We start from the raw sequence: 17253 nt of genomic DNA, 5'->3' as shown, positions 1-17253 counted from the left end.
GTAGGGAAAAGGACCTCTCACTTACCCCGAACCCCATTTATCCTCCAAAATAGAGGAAACAATATCCATATTTGCAAATACAGTATATTAATAATTTATATAAGATTTGGAATAGAATTCTATTAGCAGCTAAAAAGGTTCAGCTCATGTCTGAATCTATGTCTATTTTCCTATTTTCTGCAAAGCTATTACTGCATTTTTTTCTTTCTTTTATAACCATTTTCTGCTGATGACATGACTCTTGGAATCTGCTGGCTAGGTATTCCCATTGCATCCTAGAGATAGTGTGGTTACTAGTAGGGATTCTGTAATACACAAACACTTACATTTTATTTTCAGTTGTTGACTTCTCTAAGTAACCCTTCCAATACAAAACGTAACTGCAGCTACAGCTGCTTTAGTTCTCATATCCCTAGCATGCACAACATTAGTGAGCCATATGCACCTGGATGTACACAACATAGTGTGTTTGACGCCTGTAATGCTAATGCACATATAATTGGACATGCCACCCCTCTCGGTGCATTGAGGGTGCATAGTACTGTGAATATGAGTGGGTTATTCAGCCTACTTTGCTGACCCAACGGTGTGATGGAGTACAAGCATGTAAGGTTTAGTAGACCAGGTTACGAATTTATAAAAAATAATTTAAAAAACCTATATCTTGCCTCTCAGACATGTTAGAAAACTGTTGTATACTGACTGGCCACTTTATTAGGTACACCATGCTAGCATCAGGTTGGTCCCCTTTTGTCTTCAGAACTGCCTTAATTCCTCATGCCATAGATTCAATAAAGTGCAGGTCCATATTGACATGATAGCATCCCACAGTGGCTGCAGATTTGTTGGCTGCACATCCATGATGCAAATCTCCTGTTCCCCCACATCCCAAAGGTGCTCTATTGGATTGAGATCTGGTGACTATGGAGGCCTTTTGAGTACAGTGAACTAATTGTCATGTTCAAGAAACCAGTATGAGATTATTTTAGCTTTGGGACATGGTGTGTTAACCTGCTTAAACTAGCCATCAGAAGATGGGTACACTGTGGTCATAAAGGGATGGACAGGGTCAGCAACAATGCTCAGGTAGGCAGTGGCATTTAAACAATCCTCAGTTGGTACTCAGGAGCCCAAAGTGTTCAAAGAACACATCCCCCACACCATTACACTACCACAACCAGCCTGAATTGTTCATACAAGACAGGATATATCCATGCTTTTATATTGTTTACACCAAATTCTGACCTGACCATTCGAATGTTGCATGAGAATGCAAGACTCATCAGAATAGGCAACATTTTTCCAATCTTCTACTGTCCAATTTTATGAGCCCTTGCGAATTGTAGCTTCAGTTTCTTGTTCTTAGCTGAGAGGTGTGGTCTTCTGCTGCTGTAGTCCATCTGCTTAAATATTTGATGTATTGTGCATTCAGAGATGCTCTTCTGCATACCTTGATTTTAATGAGTGGTTATTTGAGTTACTGTTACCTTTCTACCAGCTTGAACCAGTCTAGTCATTCTCCTCCTCTGAGATGGTTGTGCGTGTAAATCCCAGTAGATCAGCAGTTTCTAAAATACTCAGACCAACCCGTCTGCCACTTTCAAAGTCACTTAATTAACCTTTCTTTCACATTCTGATGCTTGATTTGAACTTGACCATCCATGTCTAGGTGCCTAAATGCCTTGAGTTGCTGCCATGTGATTGGCTGATTAGGTATTTGCATTAACGAGCAGTTGAACAGGTGCACCTAATAAAGTAGCCAGTGACTGTATATCAAACATGCCAGTCATTAATATTTTAGATGAATCACAAGTATTAAGTTGATTTATTTGCCCAGAAATCACATACATTCATTAGCATTCCAATTTGACTTCATTTTTTTGGGACAGTCTACATTTAATTGCTTCTATCGTGCTAGAATCAACCAACTAAATAAATAAACAAACAGTAGGCACTGTGGTACATAATACCATATTAGTATTCCTCAAAAACAAACCCCAAAACTAGGCTCTAAGAAGAAAATTACACGTATTACCTTGACACTTTTCCTATATGTATAACTCAACCTTCTCTATTGTATTTCAGTAAGTACACCTAAACGCAAAACTTTAGCTACCTCCCCCCAATTACTCTCGTAATCTCATTACTATTTCAAACTCGAATGTAAAACTTACTAGAAGCTTTGGATTAACTTGGGTACGCATGGAAATGCTTTTCCAGGGCAAAGCCCACGGGACATTATCTGTTTGATTGGCTGCTATGCCTGAGAAGTCATTCAGTGCCATTGCCTTCATACAAGGCAATGGCACTGAACAGCTTCCAGAATGACCTACTGGTACCCAGAGGAGGACTGAAGCTCCTAAATGGTAAGTATTATAGCAGTGTTTTAGCTTGGGTTAAAAAGCAGCAGGTGAAGGGGAGGAATAGCCAGAGTTTAGATTTAGATTTAAGTTTCTTTAAAGTGCAACACATCCAAATGGTTAATTTGGATTTATTTTGTATGTATATACATTTGACATCAAAGGAAAATTGGATGCTTTACAGAACCAACATTTTTTCAGTGTATTCAAAGTAAAGGCCAGTATGACAGAAAAGTTCACCAGATGTTCAGCTTTTAAATTCTACAGAGACTTTGTTCAGTTGTACTATGTGAGAATTCATTTCTTGGACGTACACTGCGAGATGATATAATACTCTAACAAGCATATGGAATTATTAATGAAAATGCATATAGACTGGGCTGACTCCCATGAACAAATATTACTGAGATAAGAGACAAAAGTATAATGCTTGGATATATATCATGCAGGGAACTTTTCTGTAGTCAGGGAGTTTTTTGTTTGTCACCATCAGTGTACACACACACTTCATTTAGGTTTACTTGCCATTGGTCGTTTTAAACATAACCTCTACTGTGAATACAGGTTTGTGCACACTTCATTGCTTGCATGGAATTCCACTTTAATTTGCACTAAAGGAACACTACATCCTCAATAAAGATTATCTCAAAGCAGATCCAGGGCTTATTCAAACAAACATGCAAGAAGAATGCAAATGTAATCCAAAGAGTAGTATGCATATTCCTATAAACTTCTGGAGAAAGACGTGAGAGCTGCATGGTTTATAATATGTCTGCAAACTACATTACATAATAATTAACTAAACATGCAGAAACATTAGTGGGTCACATGATGCATTCGTCTTGCAAATATTTTACAGTTGATAACATAGTAAATGATTTAGTAAACACGTACAACAGAATCTAATGTTCCCATCTCTCTTGAACCCCATAAATCACTGCTGTACCATTCCTGTTTATTTGAAATGCTGCAAGCAGTACCTTGTTTGATCCTGAACCATACGATAATGCACCCAATGTTTAAGAAGTTTCTAGATTTTCAGATTAGTCTATCTTATCATTTCTACATAGCTGACTGACTTTAGAAAATACTAATGAAATATTTAGGGATATATCCAGAGCCATCAGCATTAAAAGCATTAACCTTTTTTCTAATAACATTAAACAAATGTCTTTGGCTTTGACATATCTGGACATGTTTTTGAATATTTGTCACTTTTTACCAATTTTGCCACAATTTCCCCCACACTTGATTTTGCCACAAAATCACCTTAGCTAAAATTTCATATAATTTCACCATGCAACACTATATGGCAAAATTAAAGACCCCCTTTAAAGCTAGGGGAGTGTAGTGCTCCTAGTTGTGTGACATTGCTTAAACACAAAACTTTGCCACCTTCTGTTGTATGGCTTTGTTGATAAACAATTCCATGTGATCAGCATAGTGATTGAGGGGTCAGTTTTATAGTTAGGTGTTAGGGTAAGTGTTATCATTAGGGTTACCGTTAGCATAGGGGTAACAATTAGTGCAAGAGTTAGGCTTATTTTTTATATTTTATATATATAAAATATATTAAAGTACCTTAATTATTAACAAAAAAGTATCTTATTTGCCTATCACTCGGCTGTAGATCCTCAAATCATCTCTGATTTAATGCTGACACTGTCCTTCCTTCTGGAGGGTGGCTACTTGTTCTTTGTTTGTTGCTACTTGGTACTTGTTTGTTCCCCATGATCCCTGTGTGTGTTGTAAAGTAGCCACCGCTCCAAGCTCACTCCCATGATCGACTATGATCTCAAGACAAATTTGTAAACTAAACATGAGATTGTATCGATCAGGGGAGCGAGCTTGGAGCGGTGGCTACTTTACAACACACACACGGATCATAGGGACCAAGAGTAGCCACCCTCTAGAAGGAAGGACAGTGTCAGCACCAATTCAAAAATGATATGAGATCTACAGCTCAGTGATACACAAATACGATACATTTTTGTTAATAGTTAAGGTCCATGAATCCATTTTTAGGATTTAAATCATGAGTTTAGTGTCACTTTAACGGAATGAGCTCCTTCGAACACGGAAGTAAGGTCCACTGCCACTTAATCAGCTGTGGCAGAGGACTTCACCATCTGCGGCTGCACATAAGCAGAGGGGCGGGGTGCAGTGACATCATTGACGGTATATGGCTAAATTTGGCTAAAAGGGGTGGAGAATGCCCTGGCTTGCAGCTAAATGGGCGGGTGGCACCCTGAAGCTTCATTGTCCGAAGGAGATCAGGATTGGACCAGGTTTGGTTAAAACCAGAGCCCATCCCTATTTGTCAGCAGTTGATGTATGTATGCATGAAACAAATCAGCAGGTACTGGGCAAGTTTTCTGTTTTTTTTTTTATCCTTCACAATTTTCAGGCAAATAATACTTATAGTCATATACTGAGTATTTACACAACACTGAGTGCATTGAGTATTTGTGAAAAAATACACCTGTGTTGGGATAACACAAAAAGAACACTAACCTTTACATTCGTATTTGAGATCAGAGAAGAACACCATCTCTTGGGAGAACACAAAGAGCCCCAGCCGTCCCCCTGCGTATGTCTTGTCATACAATGGTCCAGAGTCTGCCATAATCTGTTTTCCTTCATACACAACAACTCTGCAAGGAAGTAGAGAAACTTAAAATACTTTACACCTTAACAAAATAAAATGAACTCGTATGCAAAATCAACAATTTTAAATGCTTACTGCTAGTGTTTTTTTCCCTTTTCATAAATTATTTTGTATTCACTTGGAATGTGCTGCAGGACTTGCTAGAAAATTTGACTCGTGCAGGAAAAGTCAACTCCCTACCACAGCCTCCTACCACTGCATCATAGCCCTCTCCGCTTTCGGGAATGTCCAAACAGTATATAGGCTGCAGTCAAGTGAACCTTTATAAGTAGTGCAACTGTGCCAATATCTACCTCTTTGTTTTCACTCATCATACTTGGTTATAATAAATAAAATCTTTCAGCCTTCCAACAAATGCATGTTGAGTAAATAAACTGTGTGATAATATGGTAATATCCAGAAAGAGTGTTCGAAACCTCTGATCCCCTTTTGGGAGACTGCCAGCACTATCCAAAGGGACCTCCTGTATGCCTGCTCCTCGGCAGAACCAGCTTTTGACACATCCTTCATGTATTCCACTCTTCCAGCACACAGACTCAAACATACATAATTCCAAGCTGTTATGCCAGGACGAGTCCACGTCCAAGACAGTGAAGGAACGTTGTATTCCCGCCACTAGATGGAGCTGTGGGGTAAAGCAATTCCTATGATCCTCTGCTCCATCTAGCAGGGGGAAGGCCATGCAAACAGCATTCACATAGCTATACACTGGGTGAAATGTTTATATATCAGCCCCAAAGTGTATTACACAAAGTAGTGATGATTGAAAGATTCCCTTCATCGTTCAATCATTTGTCCACTGTTTCTTCCAATAAATCCTCCCTCTCACTATCTTTGGCTCATTTGTAGGCTGATTTTAAAACATTTGTTCTCTCCTTTTTAATATCAATTTGAAATCTTTTGCCTCCTTCCTAAAATCAGAATTCTCTGAAATATTTTATTCTTAAGTATTGACCAACTGGGAAGCCAATACAAACAAGTTGTTTAGAGTAATTACTATCTGTCCTAAGGATATTATTACTGGCTGTTTCCTTTCTATATAACTTAGTTATCAGTAATGATTTCCAAGACAAGATCTAATATGATAGACTTTGTTTACTGTATGTAGACATTACTGTCAAATTCATTTTGTTCCGATTTGTTGCCTTTTTAAAATCGATTGTATTTAAATACTAGTCTAGTGTCTAATTACTCTCTATGTTAGTATAGCATCTCCACCCCTTCCCTCACCTCTCTACACAGCCTTATATGTAGCTGCTGAGAGAGAAGCGAAGGGGAATACTATAGAGTGTCAACTGATTAACAGCTCTGAGTCTGCTGGGGCTGCTGCCAACACATCCAAGATGGTGGCACCCAGCAGCATTCTCAGGGCTTCAAGATGTATACGGAAGGGCTTCCACAAGCAAATACCATACAGTATTTTGAATGCACATATAATCTTATGAGAATATTTTCCTTGAAATGATTGGTCTACGACAAGGGTCTCTTTAATTTTTCACTATAAGTTTGAGTATGCACCCTTACCCATGCCCAGTTCCTATTTAAACTCTTTGTTCTGTATGCTTGTAATCTGTGTTATCTCCACTATCCACAGTGACTGAATCCAATATATTTTAGTGACTAAATGCAAATGTACACTCAATATCTCCCACAAGTAACAGCTTACCTAATGTAGCCAGTCTTTGGTCTGTGAGTCAGGTGCCACCTGTAAGCAGTGTAATCTTTCCAGCCAACATTCTTGGGGTCATGCCACAGTGTTCTTACCTAGAAAAAATTTGAATTTTTAAGTGTCAATGAGTCAACATGATATATTAAAATATATATTACAATTTAAAGAACTTAAGTGCAACAGATGGAGGAAAATGTGTGTGTGCGGAAGTTATAAATCTGGCTTATATTTGTAACTGTGTACAGTATATCTAAAGGTCCTACAACTATACGTTTAACCACCACATCTGCATGTCAGCATATCTGTGGCAGAGCTCAGGCAACAATCCACAGGAGAAATTGAGGAGAAAGAAGTTGCAGCATGGAGGTAAAACTAGTTCAGATCTTGGCCCTCTCATTCTCATCTGTTTTACTGTAGTTCTAATAAAAAAATTAATATACATGGCCAAATATACCTCTCCAGGTGTATTTCCAGTGTGCCACAATGCATTCCTTAAGTGTTCTCCAGTCCCTGTCGTTGAGTTGACAACTTTCAGAGAGACACCAGAGTACCCATAGGCCCTAGATGGCTTATCTTCCCAATATGTTTGAGTGACTTGCTTCCACATCAGCACATAAAATCTACTGCTTGACTGATAACCAAACACAAAGCCAGCATAATCATCATCACGGTCTGTGTTTACATAAAATGTTCCACTGAAGTCGACTGCACTGAACTCGTCAAAGCCTAAAGTAAATAATATACAATATATAGTTAAAATGAAAACGTATTCATTTTCTAACACATAAATCAAAGAAAGTGATAGAATATGTAAACTTAGAAAACATTCCATTATTGCCCTCAATTCTATGGAGATGTCAAACCGGAAAATATACTACTCATTATAGTTAAATAGATTGGCATATGACATACTGTGTTGAATGCTCTAAGTACTGTTAAAAAAACATGCATCATCTCCTACAAAAGATATTATGTCTTTAGTCGCAGAAAAAAGCATCATCGCATTTAGAAATATATGGTCTCCTGATGTGCTAGTTATGATTTAAAGTGCGGTTCAACCATGCAGATCTGATTGATAGATTTAGAGATAACATTAGAGAAGCTTCCTGGGAGTAGAATTTTTCAGTATACATTGGGTGCTGTGAGCATGCTATTAAAAAATCTTGAACTACAAGCACTCTTGGCATGTGGTTTATTTTCTTAGGTTTTCTTTTTTTTTCCGTTTTTAAGCATCTCTAAGTCAATGGCAGATCCAATATTATATAGGTTGTATATATATATGCATGTTCTATACATATGAACAAATAGACATTAGGCAAAAGCACTCTCTAATAATATGCAATAATGATATCTAATATTGCATTACTCTAGTCACCAGTGCTGTACTCTTTTAGCCTGAATGCTTCTTAGCCTCTTTCGGAGCTAGTTTACTGTCTTTAGTTCAAAGATGAACCAAAAACGTCTAATATAGAACCATATTGCAGATACTGTCTCTAATTTTGTGGCTTGAAAAACTGTAAATAACAAGGTTGTAAGCTTACCCACAGCTATACCAGGATCTGAATTGGCAGTCTGAACCAGCTCTTTTCCTTGATGGCGAATCACCCAGTTGGGATCAATCTGTGCAGTTCCTTTTGGATCTAAAGGAACCATCTGGAATTTTCTAAAGTCGGTCTCACTAATGCCACTGTTTTCTGGGCAGACATCTAATATATCGGGAATGCTGTCATTATCAAAATCGTCTTTGCAAGCATCCCCTCGGCCATCACCTGTAACAAATAAGTACAGAATATTTAAGTATACTATATAGCCTAACTTTTTACAAATAAAAGCTGCTGTGTAAAAAAATCTACATTTAATGCCTTAAATCCAATTGTACGCATATATGTGGTAGCAGGGACTGAGCCCTATGCTGTGCTGTCACATATATGCGTACCTTTGTGCTGGAAGTGCATTTGATTGTGCACCCCCTGCATGAAGTCTGAGCTGTCACCAACAGCTACTGGTCTAAGAGTAACAACTTGGAGTTGATAACATGAATAGCCAGGCACAATGATCTCGGGACGCTTCCCCTGTATCTCTTTCTCTGCGAGGTGAAAGAAATAGATTGTACATTTGTGGAGGCTTTCTAGTATAAAGTCTGTTAAAAAAAAACAAAAAAGATAAAATAGTTAGATCAGTACTTGATATAGGTTGTGTTATCGTTAGGTTCAGTGTTAGTGTCAGTGCCAGTGTTAATGTCACTATCTGTGTGTCTTAGGTTGATTAAAATGCAAAATGCACACTATTGTTTCTAGTGGATCCTATTATGGGTATAAACTAGGGATGCACCGAAATTTCAGCTGCCGAAACACATCGGCAGAAAATGGCAATTTGGGCAAAATGCCGAAAGTGCCATAGTTCGGACGAAATTGTGGTGCATCTCCCGTTTCTCTCCTCCCCGCTGGGCGCTGCTCTGTGTCCCTTCTGACACAGCGCAGCGCCCAGCGGGGAGAAGAGAAACTGATCCACAGTTTAATCACTTGCTAAATACATTCACCCTAGTGTTGAATGCACAATTCACTTTATACTGCATGTATACTCATCACAAGTGGACTTTTATATGCATTGTAGATTTGTGACTAAAGCGACTATCATCTATTTTAAGCATATCATTCTGGCGCCTTGTTTGAGTGAATATATTTTGTTACATTGAAGCGCTTAAAGTTTGCTACAGTATTATGTTACACAGCAAATGCTACATCTGTGTATTGAATTAGATTAGGTATTCAGTTGAGTTGAGAGCGCGGCACAATTTTCATGTTTATTTATTTATATTGGTATTATAAGGTAGTTGTCAAAAGTTTAAAAATCACAAATGCAAACAGCACAAGAGTTTTTTTTTTTTAAACCTTCTAGTTTTTTAAAATGTCCTAAGTGTGAGTTAGTAGCATAGGAAGGGGGGCAAATTTGCTTTCTATTTTACAGAAAAAGCTTATGATATATGTTTAGGTTTTGAAATAGTGTAAACGGAGTTCTTCTTGAACTGTTTTTATGCACAGTAAGTAAATATTACATAGGAATGGTAAATATAATATTGCATTCTACAGCAATATGTTCCTTTCAGTCCATTTCACTTCATGTCTGTGGTTAAAATATCACAAAAACATTCTATTAACCTTTGAGTTTTGCCATGAGTAATGTTGGCAGTGATGTGGGATACAGTCTGATCTTCCTGGCTTATGATATTCTGGCATGCTGCAAGGTATGTAATTTAGCAGTGACTAGCTTAGGTCTTTTATCCCTGACAAGGTTGCCTGCAGCAACATTCCACAATGGATATTTAATATAAAGCACATAGTATTGTGGCTTCTCTATCAGGATCAAGATACAGTAAATCACGAAACAAGCTCTGGGCCATGTGTGATTACAGGTGAAAAATGAGTAACATTTTCAGGAAAGTCTTACTACACAATAACAGACACGGAACCAAAAAATTAAAGCAGCAACGAAAGTCTTCCAAGCAATCATAGTAGGACATGTTCTTAGGTAAGAGCTGATTAGCAGATTTGGGGCTTGTTCTAAAAGTACCAACAGATGCTTACTTTTAACAGTCACAATAAAATCAACTTAGAGGGCCTATTAACACTTTCTTTAGCACACACTCACATATGTTGACTTAGCACATTGTCACATATTGAGGTGCGCTGTGTTAAGGCAGCCCATTTAATTTTCTAGTCACCTGAACACACAATAAAAGACATAACCCTTTTTTTCCACAGTGCACCACAATGTACTACATGCACGTTGTGGTGTGCTGCAGTCTGGCTGCTAAGCCTGCTACTGCAGTAGTGCATTAGTGTGCCATTCAAAATTAACATCACGGCAATTCACTGCATTTATATGTTTTCATGTGTTGCGTTAACGTGAGTTGCAGAAAGACATGCTTTACTTTAGACAAACTGAGTATTCTGAGCATACTGGTTAAAGTGATCTTCTAAACAGTAATAATTGATGCTTGTGGAAACTCTTGGCAAAAAACAATATGCCCAGGGGGTAAAGGCTAAATGTTACTAAATAATGCAAAAAATTAGCCAGAGGTGTCTATAGTTATAAACAGATGTCTATAGAATGATTTCCCAATAGCTATGAGACTGACTAGGTGGAGCAAAACTCTCACACTATCTATTAGATTTGTCTTCTATAGTTGAAGAGTAAAAAATTACTAATGTGGCCATACACAGCCAGACCTGTCCATGAATAGCAAAATATCTAATTTCTTTTTTTTTGTTTACAATTTTTCCTTATTTTAATCAACTATGTAGTTCCTTTGTGGGTTAGCAGTGTATTTATTTCAACTCAAGAGACATTTCTATAGCAAAGTGGTTACAATTGTGCCTGCTAAGGTATTCAACTTCATAAACAATACTTTTGGGGATATTTATAATGGAATCAAAATGGGAATAGAATCTTTAGCAACCAATCAATTTTTATCTTACATTGTCGAAATAATACAAAACAAGTTATCTAGCTGAACATAACACTTTTGTACCAAGTTTATAGTCTTCAGTTTCTTATAAGTAACCCCCTTAAATGTTTGGAAAACTATGATAATTGGATGTGGAAATTCCTTAAATCCCTTTTGTCAGAACGTAACGCTCTATCCCTCCATAAAACTCAAGGTGCAAGATGAAAGATTTATTCTCAGTTTTATTCCCATACAATCAGTAGGCCAGAGAATAGCAACACATTGGTCAATGGCTAGATTCCAAAAGATTTCAAATTTTATTTTGTGTTTTAAATTAGATGTTAGGATTCACATATATAAGAGAAGTGGCAAACCTAATGATCATAGCATCTGAAAAAGCCGTTACAAAAAATAAAGTGCAGCTGTAACACATAAACTAACATTATTAAAAGGGAGAAAGAATGGCTAGTGTGGATTGTGCAGGTGGTTTAACGTTTTAGGGAATATTGTGCAACTGACACAGATGAAGGCAAGTCCAGTCATAGAAATGTACATAACTACTTGAAAAGATATGGCTGGATGCCATATAACCCATAAACACAAATCATATGTATAGAGCATACAATTTGATACTCTCGCGGAGACAATTTATGGCTGTTGCCTTACGTGGGATTAAAGTCAAAACATGACAACAGGAGAGTTGATGAATATATAAAGAAAAGATTGTGTATTCTAAAAAAGACATACTATGGTCAATTTATTAAAGGGAAATACGCTGTTCACTTTAAAAGGGAATATTTCCTTTGCTGAGTGAATGTGGTGAAAATTCGCTTTGCAAAGAATACCCAATTATGTGGGAAGAAAAACTGTATTTTTTCTTGCACATGATGTATGATAATGGAAGTCAGCAGAGATTCACATCATTCACTAAGCTAAAGGAAAATTGCCTTGCAACGTGAAAATCCTATTAACAGAAATTAACAGCCTATATGTGTCTTTAGTAAATTAGCATCTTAATTCTAAATTTAGAGCTACAGTAATTAAAAAATGAAACATATCTATAGGAAAGGGCAAATTACATGGGTTAACAATGTAGGTTGCCTGTTGAGTTTTATTTTTCTGTTTTTCTGTTTATAAAGTAGATAACTAAATTATAATGATTTTATTATAATGTACCCTAAACCAGTGGTTCTCAACCTGCGTAACCTCAGGACCCACATTTGTCCTTGGTCATTAAGTCGCGACCCAAGTCGCACTGCAATGGAACGCACGGCATTGCGGTACCACGTGTTCCGGTGTGGGCAATTGAACAGTGGGCGGGTGGTGCGTTTGGGGTACCATTCAAATGAATGGCAGCGCAACACATCTCCCACACCAGAACGCATAGTAGGTGTGATTGCATGGTACATTGCGTTAATTGCACAGGACTGTTCAATGAATACACTGTACTAGTGTGAACGGGCCCTCAAAAACATTGACAGACACACACAACCACAGACACAATCTCACACACATATACACACTCCAAAAATGATTTTTTTTTCAAAATCCCCTCAGTCTCCCTACCTTACGAGAACTGGAGTGAACCCCCATCCTGGGGTCCAGTGTGGGCTGCTGTGCTGTGACGGAGCTCCATCCATATGTGCATTGCTTGTGCAACTCCCTTGCGCACCATGTAGAGGTCCAGGGAGCCATAATGTGATGTCACTCCGGTTCAGACACCTCTACAGGGGACACGAGGGAGTTGTAAGCAATGCAGGTATGGATGGAGCTCCCTGGCAGGCATAGCTCCACCCCACCTCAAGCTGACACTTGGTGCCGGGCAGCATATTTTCAATGACTGCTTGGCACCAAAACTGACAGCCCTGATAGGGGGAGGCTAAGGAGGTTCTCACCTAGAAAAGTGGAAGCCAGGTGGCGACCCACTGAACATGGGGTCGCGACCCACTTTTGGGTCACGATCCACCAGTTGAGAACCAAGGCCCTAAACTATACCGAGTGGAAACAAGGGATCTTAGTTTGGGCCCTATTTAGTCCATATGGATTGTTTTGTCCAGGAAACAAGTCCACTGCTTTCTAACTGCACATCTTTGCTTTGTATATTAACATTTGAAACCTCATAGAGTTTTTGCCCATTCTATAGGTTACCCCATTGTGCAGCAAGAACAGTTTTTTGCAACCTATTTAATTGTTTTGCCTCAGTTATCAAACTTTCAGTGCAATGGTTTTTAAACATATTCTAGATAGCAAACTGAAATATATTTTAATCCTAAAAATCTTTCTTTAAATTCATTGCTCGTGGAAGTTTTATAAACAGACTCATGGAACTCACACTGTGACTCTTGCGCTCACTCAGTCACTGTGACTCATTGCTTGTAACTCCACTTTTGTCTAGAAAAAAATCAATCCTATCTGGATGATCAATGTATGCTGCAAGAATTTTAACAAACTATGTTGCAGATTACAACCTATTTCTGTTTTGAAGAAAAAGCTGTGTGTTTTACTATGTCCTTTTCAAGCTGATTCCTGAATGGGAGAATGTTATTCATTACAACCACCTGGTGAACTTTCAGTGTTCTGATGAGGGAATGGCACTGTCTGCATCCCTTTAGAATTAGTTAACCCTTAGGAAGTATCTCACCCCCAAAAAATTAATTTCTATTGCAGGGGATGCCTAAAACTTTACTGGTATCTTAGTGCAGACTCGTGGGAAGATCAGTCAGACAATCAAACAGGAAGGAAACAACATTTCAGGGGGTGTCCCATGCACAAACTCCTCAAGATTGCCATATTGCATTGACATTTTAAATAATGATTTACACAATTACAGTGGCTCCAGATTAAAAAGGAAACATATTTTTTTAACAGCTTTAAATTATTATTGTATATGCTATTTATTAATAAAAGTGTAGTTTTAATGACTTAACTTAAGTGAGTTAAGTAATGCTATAATTGTTCTTTACGTACTGAACATATCTATGTTGTTAAAACCTTTAAACTTACCATTTGAGTCTTTCTGGTCTGGATTAAACACAAGTCGACAGTTGTCTCTATCATCAGGGACACCATCATTGTCATCATCTGAATCACAAACATCTCCTCTGCCGTCTTTGTCATGGTCGGCTTGGTTTGCATTAGGAATGTAGGGGCAATTGTCCAAATTGTTTTGATAGCCATCTTCATCAATGTCTTCATTGTTATCACACTGATCTCCTACAAGATCATTATCCACATCGTTCTGAAAGTAAACAGTCATAGCTATTAAATTAGACAGAGAGTTGTCACCTGAGTACACAGGAAAGGCATATGTGAAATACCACACACCTGAGAGGTTTTTATTGTACAAAGGAATGGATAGATAGATAGATAGATAGATAGATAGATAGATAGATAGATAGATAGATAGATAGATAGAAATAAATGAGAATGTGGGTTGTTAAATCTGTAATCTGTGAAGTTAAATATTTAAAAAGGGACCTACAATGCATTCCACAGAATGTTATTGGAATGTCAGGTAATATTCTTAGTAAGAAAAAAGGTGAGAAGCACAAATGACTATAAAAATTCAGTATGTACATGATTGTGAGATTAGATAAATGCTTTCAAAACCTTTAAACTGTATTAATGTTCCCTAGCGATTTTTATGCGTATCATAAAAACGTGTGACAATATACCCGCGTAACTGCTCAAAAAAGACGTGCGTAAAGCACACATAATAGGTGTCGCCTAGGTGTGAATGGAGCCTAACTGTCTATTGAGAAGGTTTGCTGCTTTTAGACTAGACAATAGTCTAAAAGCAATCATCAATAGACAATAGTCTAGACAATAAGATTTTGACAACAGGGTCTTCTCAACAATAATTGTCTTTCTTATTCCTTGCAGGCTCATTTATTAAATTGGATAACAGTGTTGTAATTCAATGTTGCAGTATGGGGTGTTCACTAGATTCCTGTAGTTGTCTTCAGTATAGAGCATCTACTTTATTGCACTTCAATGGAGCTTCATATAGAAATCCTTAAAAAATCTCTGTCCTTATCCAAAGCATGTATGCACTTTTTATGTCATTTTATGTAGCGTAATAAAATAGTTGAAATGTACAGTAGTAATATGAGTATTATGACTCAAGTCAATATCCCTAGACACATCAGAGGAAAAGGAACATTTGAATTCTTAAGTACAGCATACATGGGCGTATGCTTTCAAGATGCATTTGTGAAACATTTTCGAAGCATTTGCAAAGCAGTATTTGAATATAGGAGTGGATATTTCAGAGTGGTGTGCACTTGCATTGTTGTTTTTACCAGGCATTCCTTGGTTTGCTTTTACTCCTCTATCTAATTTAACGAGTGAGCAGAATAAAAGCATTTAAAACATGTTCCAAACTGCTCTCAAATCCAAGTCATTTCCTCTGAAATCTTGTTGCATGTGAGTTTATGAATTGACACCTGAATACACTAAATTCTAATAAAGTTTCAGCAGTCCAAACTTTATAGAGTAGACTACTCTTTGAAAACCTCCCCTTTCATTGTTCTCCTTATTAAAAAATAAAATATATGTACTATACAAACTTTATATGCAAGGCAATACTACTCTCCAAGTTGTGGCCTGCCTAGGCTTGGACATTGTGGCTATGTATCGAATTATCACACATGTGCAGGCCACAGCCATAGAAAATATCACTCATGTGCTTCGATCATGGTAACTTTAGCTGGTGCATGTATTCATTCATTTGTATAATAATGGCAGGCTGGAGCACAACCAAGGTGCTGTCAGAGATGAACACTACCTGTTTCTGCAAAGGCTGTGGTAGAGAGGTCAGTGGTCCTTTTCTTCTGAGGGCTGTACTATATATATTTTATAAATTTTTACCACCAAGATGATGGGGGTATAGATTTTATCAAGGAGGTCGGTGGTGGTGGTGGGGGGTGTAGACTTTTGTAAAATTGGGTCTACTCATTTAAGGGTCTATTTTTCAAGAGGAAACATCAACGGTATGCTGTTCTTTTATCTTTTTTCCTACGTTAGTTTTGAAGTTCTTCTTTTTTAGCAGGACGTTACTGCTTTTTAACGACTGCAATTAAACCTTTTTTCATAATTTTTAAGTGGAAATAATATTTAGTTGTAGACACTGCTGTTTATTCATGTATTTGCTTGTTTTTCCTTAGCTATTTTGCCACATTTTAGTTTCCCCATTTGACAGCTCAGCAAGCAGAGAAAAATGGCAAAAAGCTCCCACATCAGGCAAATGAAATGTTGATTTTTGCCTAGCTGCTTTATAAAGCTGGCCATACACCTATAGATTATCTGCAGATTTTCTTTGGTTAGATGGAAAAAGTGCAAAAGATTCCGTCATCTACGCTAAACTGTGTGGCTGGAGGAATCTCCCAGTGGGCCAACCTAGTCGGCCCCGCAAGCTCTCAAAATACCTGAACAATCTGATTGGATGCAGGCATTGTTCAGGTATTTAGAGAACCAGCAGGGCTGACTGCAAGCTACTTAAGCTTGGCCCAGTGGGAGATTCCTCCATCCACACAGTTTAGCGTAGATGGAGGAATCTGTTGCACTTTTTCCATCTGACCATAGGCTGATAGAAAAGAAGATCTATAGGTGTATGGCCAGCTTAACTTGATCACTAAAGACCATCTACATCAATTACATCTTTTGCGTTTGTTCAGTTATACAGAAAAATAGTTTAAAAAGTTTAAAAAAAAATAGAAAACGATTTTGCGGAATAGCAATGACAGCTAGCTCCGCCCAGCAGTTTTCTATTGCCCGGCGGTTCTGCTGCCGTCAAAAAAAAAAGAAAAAAAACCTCTCCCGGGGTGCTCTGGGAGTCTCCCGCTCCCGGCCGCCCAAGAGAGAAACACTGTTTTTTCTTTTATTTTCTTTATTCTGACACGGAGCCGTGTCAGAATAGAAAAAAATAAAAGAATTTTTTCACATAGGAATGCATTGCTAGATTCCTTTTGGCTATTTCAATTTGCAATAGCCAATAGTAAACTAGCATTGTACCCGCCCTCTGCTCATGCACCTGATGGAGAACTGCAGCAGAGGGTGGGTACAATGCAAATACAAATTGAAATAGCCAATAGGAATCTAGCAATGCATT

The 17253-nt window shown here is 37.8% G+C and overlaps 1 protein-coding gene across 1 annotated transcript in view; it reads right to left on the bottom strand.

The window, feature by feature from the left end:
• The window catches only part of THBS2 (thrombospondin 2), an 89028-nt gene that overhangs the window by 914 nt on the left and 70861 nt on the right, over positions 1-17253 (bottom strand). The window contains exons 17-21 of the mRNA XM_018559982.1: positions 14148-14382; positions 8239-8466; positions 7152-7423; positions 6695-6792; positions 4875-5014 (exon numbers count right to left, since the gene is read on the bottom strand). Coding sequence (XP_018415484.1) covers positions 4875-5014; positions 6695-6792; positions 7152-7423; positions 8239-8466; positions 14148-14382 — 973 coding nt within the window. The remainder of the gene's footprint in view (positions 1-4874; positions 5015-6694; positions 6793-7151; positions 7424-8238; positions 8467-14147; positions 14383-17253) is intronic.

Source organism: Nanorana parkeri, unplaced genomic scaffold (assembly GCF_000935625.1).
Source record: "Nanorana parkeri isolate BGI_ZX_2015 unplaced genomic scaffold, ASM93562v1 scaffold424, whole genome shotgun sequence".
Taxonomy (NCBI): Eukaryota; Metazoa; Chordata; class Amphibia; order Anura; family Dicroglossidae; genus Nanorana; species Nanorana parkeri.
Note: the sequence above shows the minus strand (reverse complement) of the source record. Positions and strands in the feature narration are given on the sequence as shown.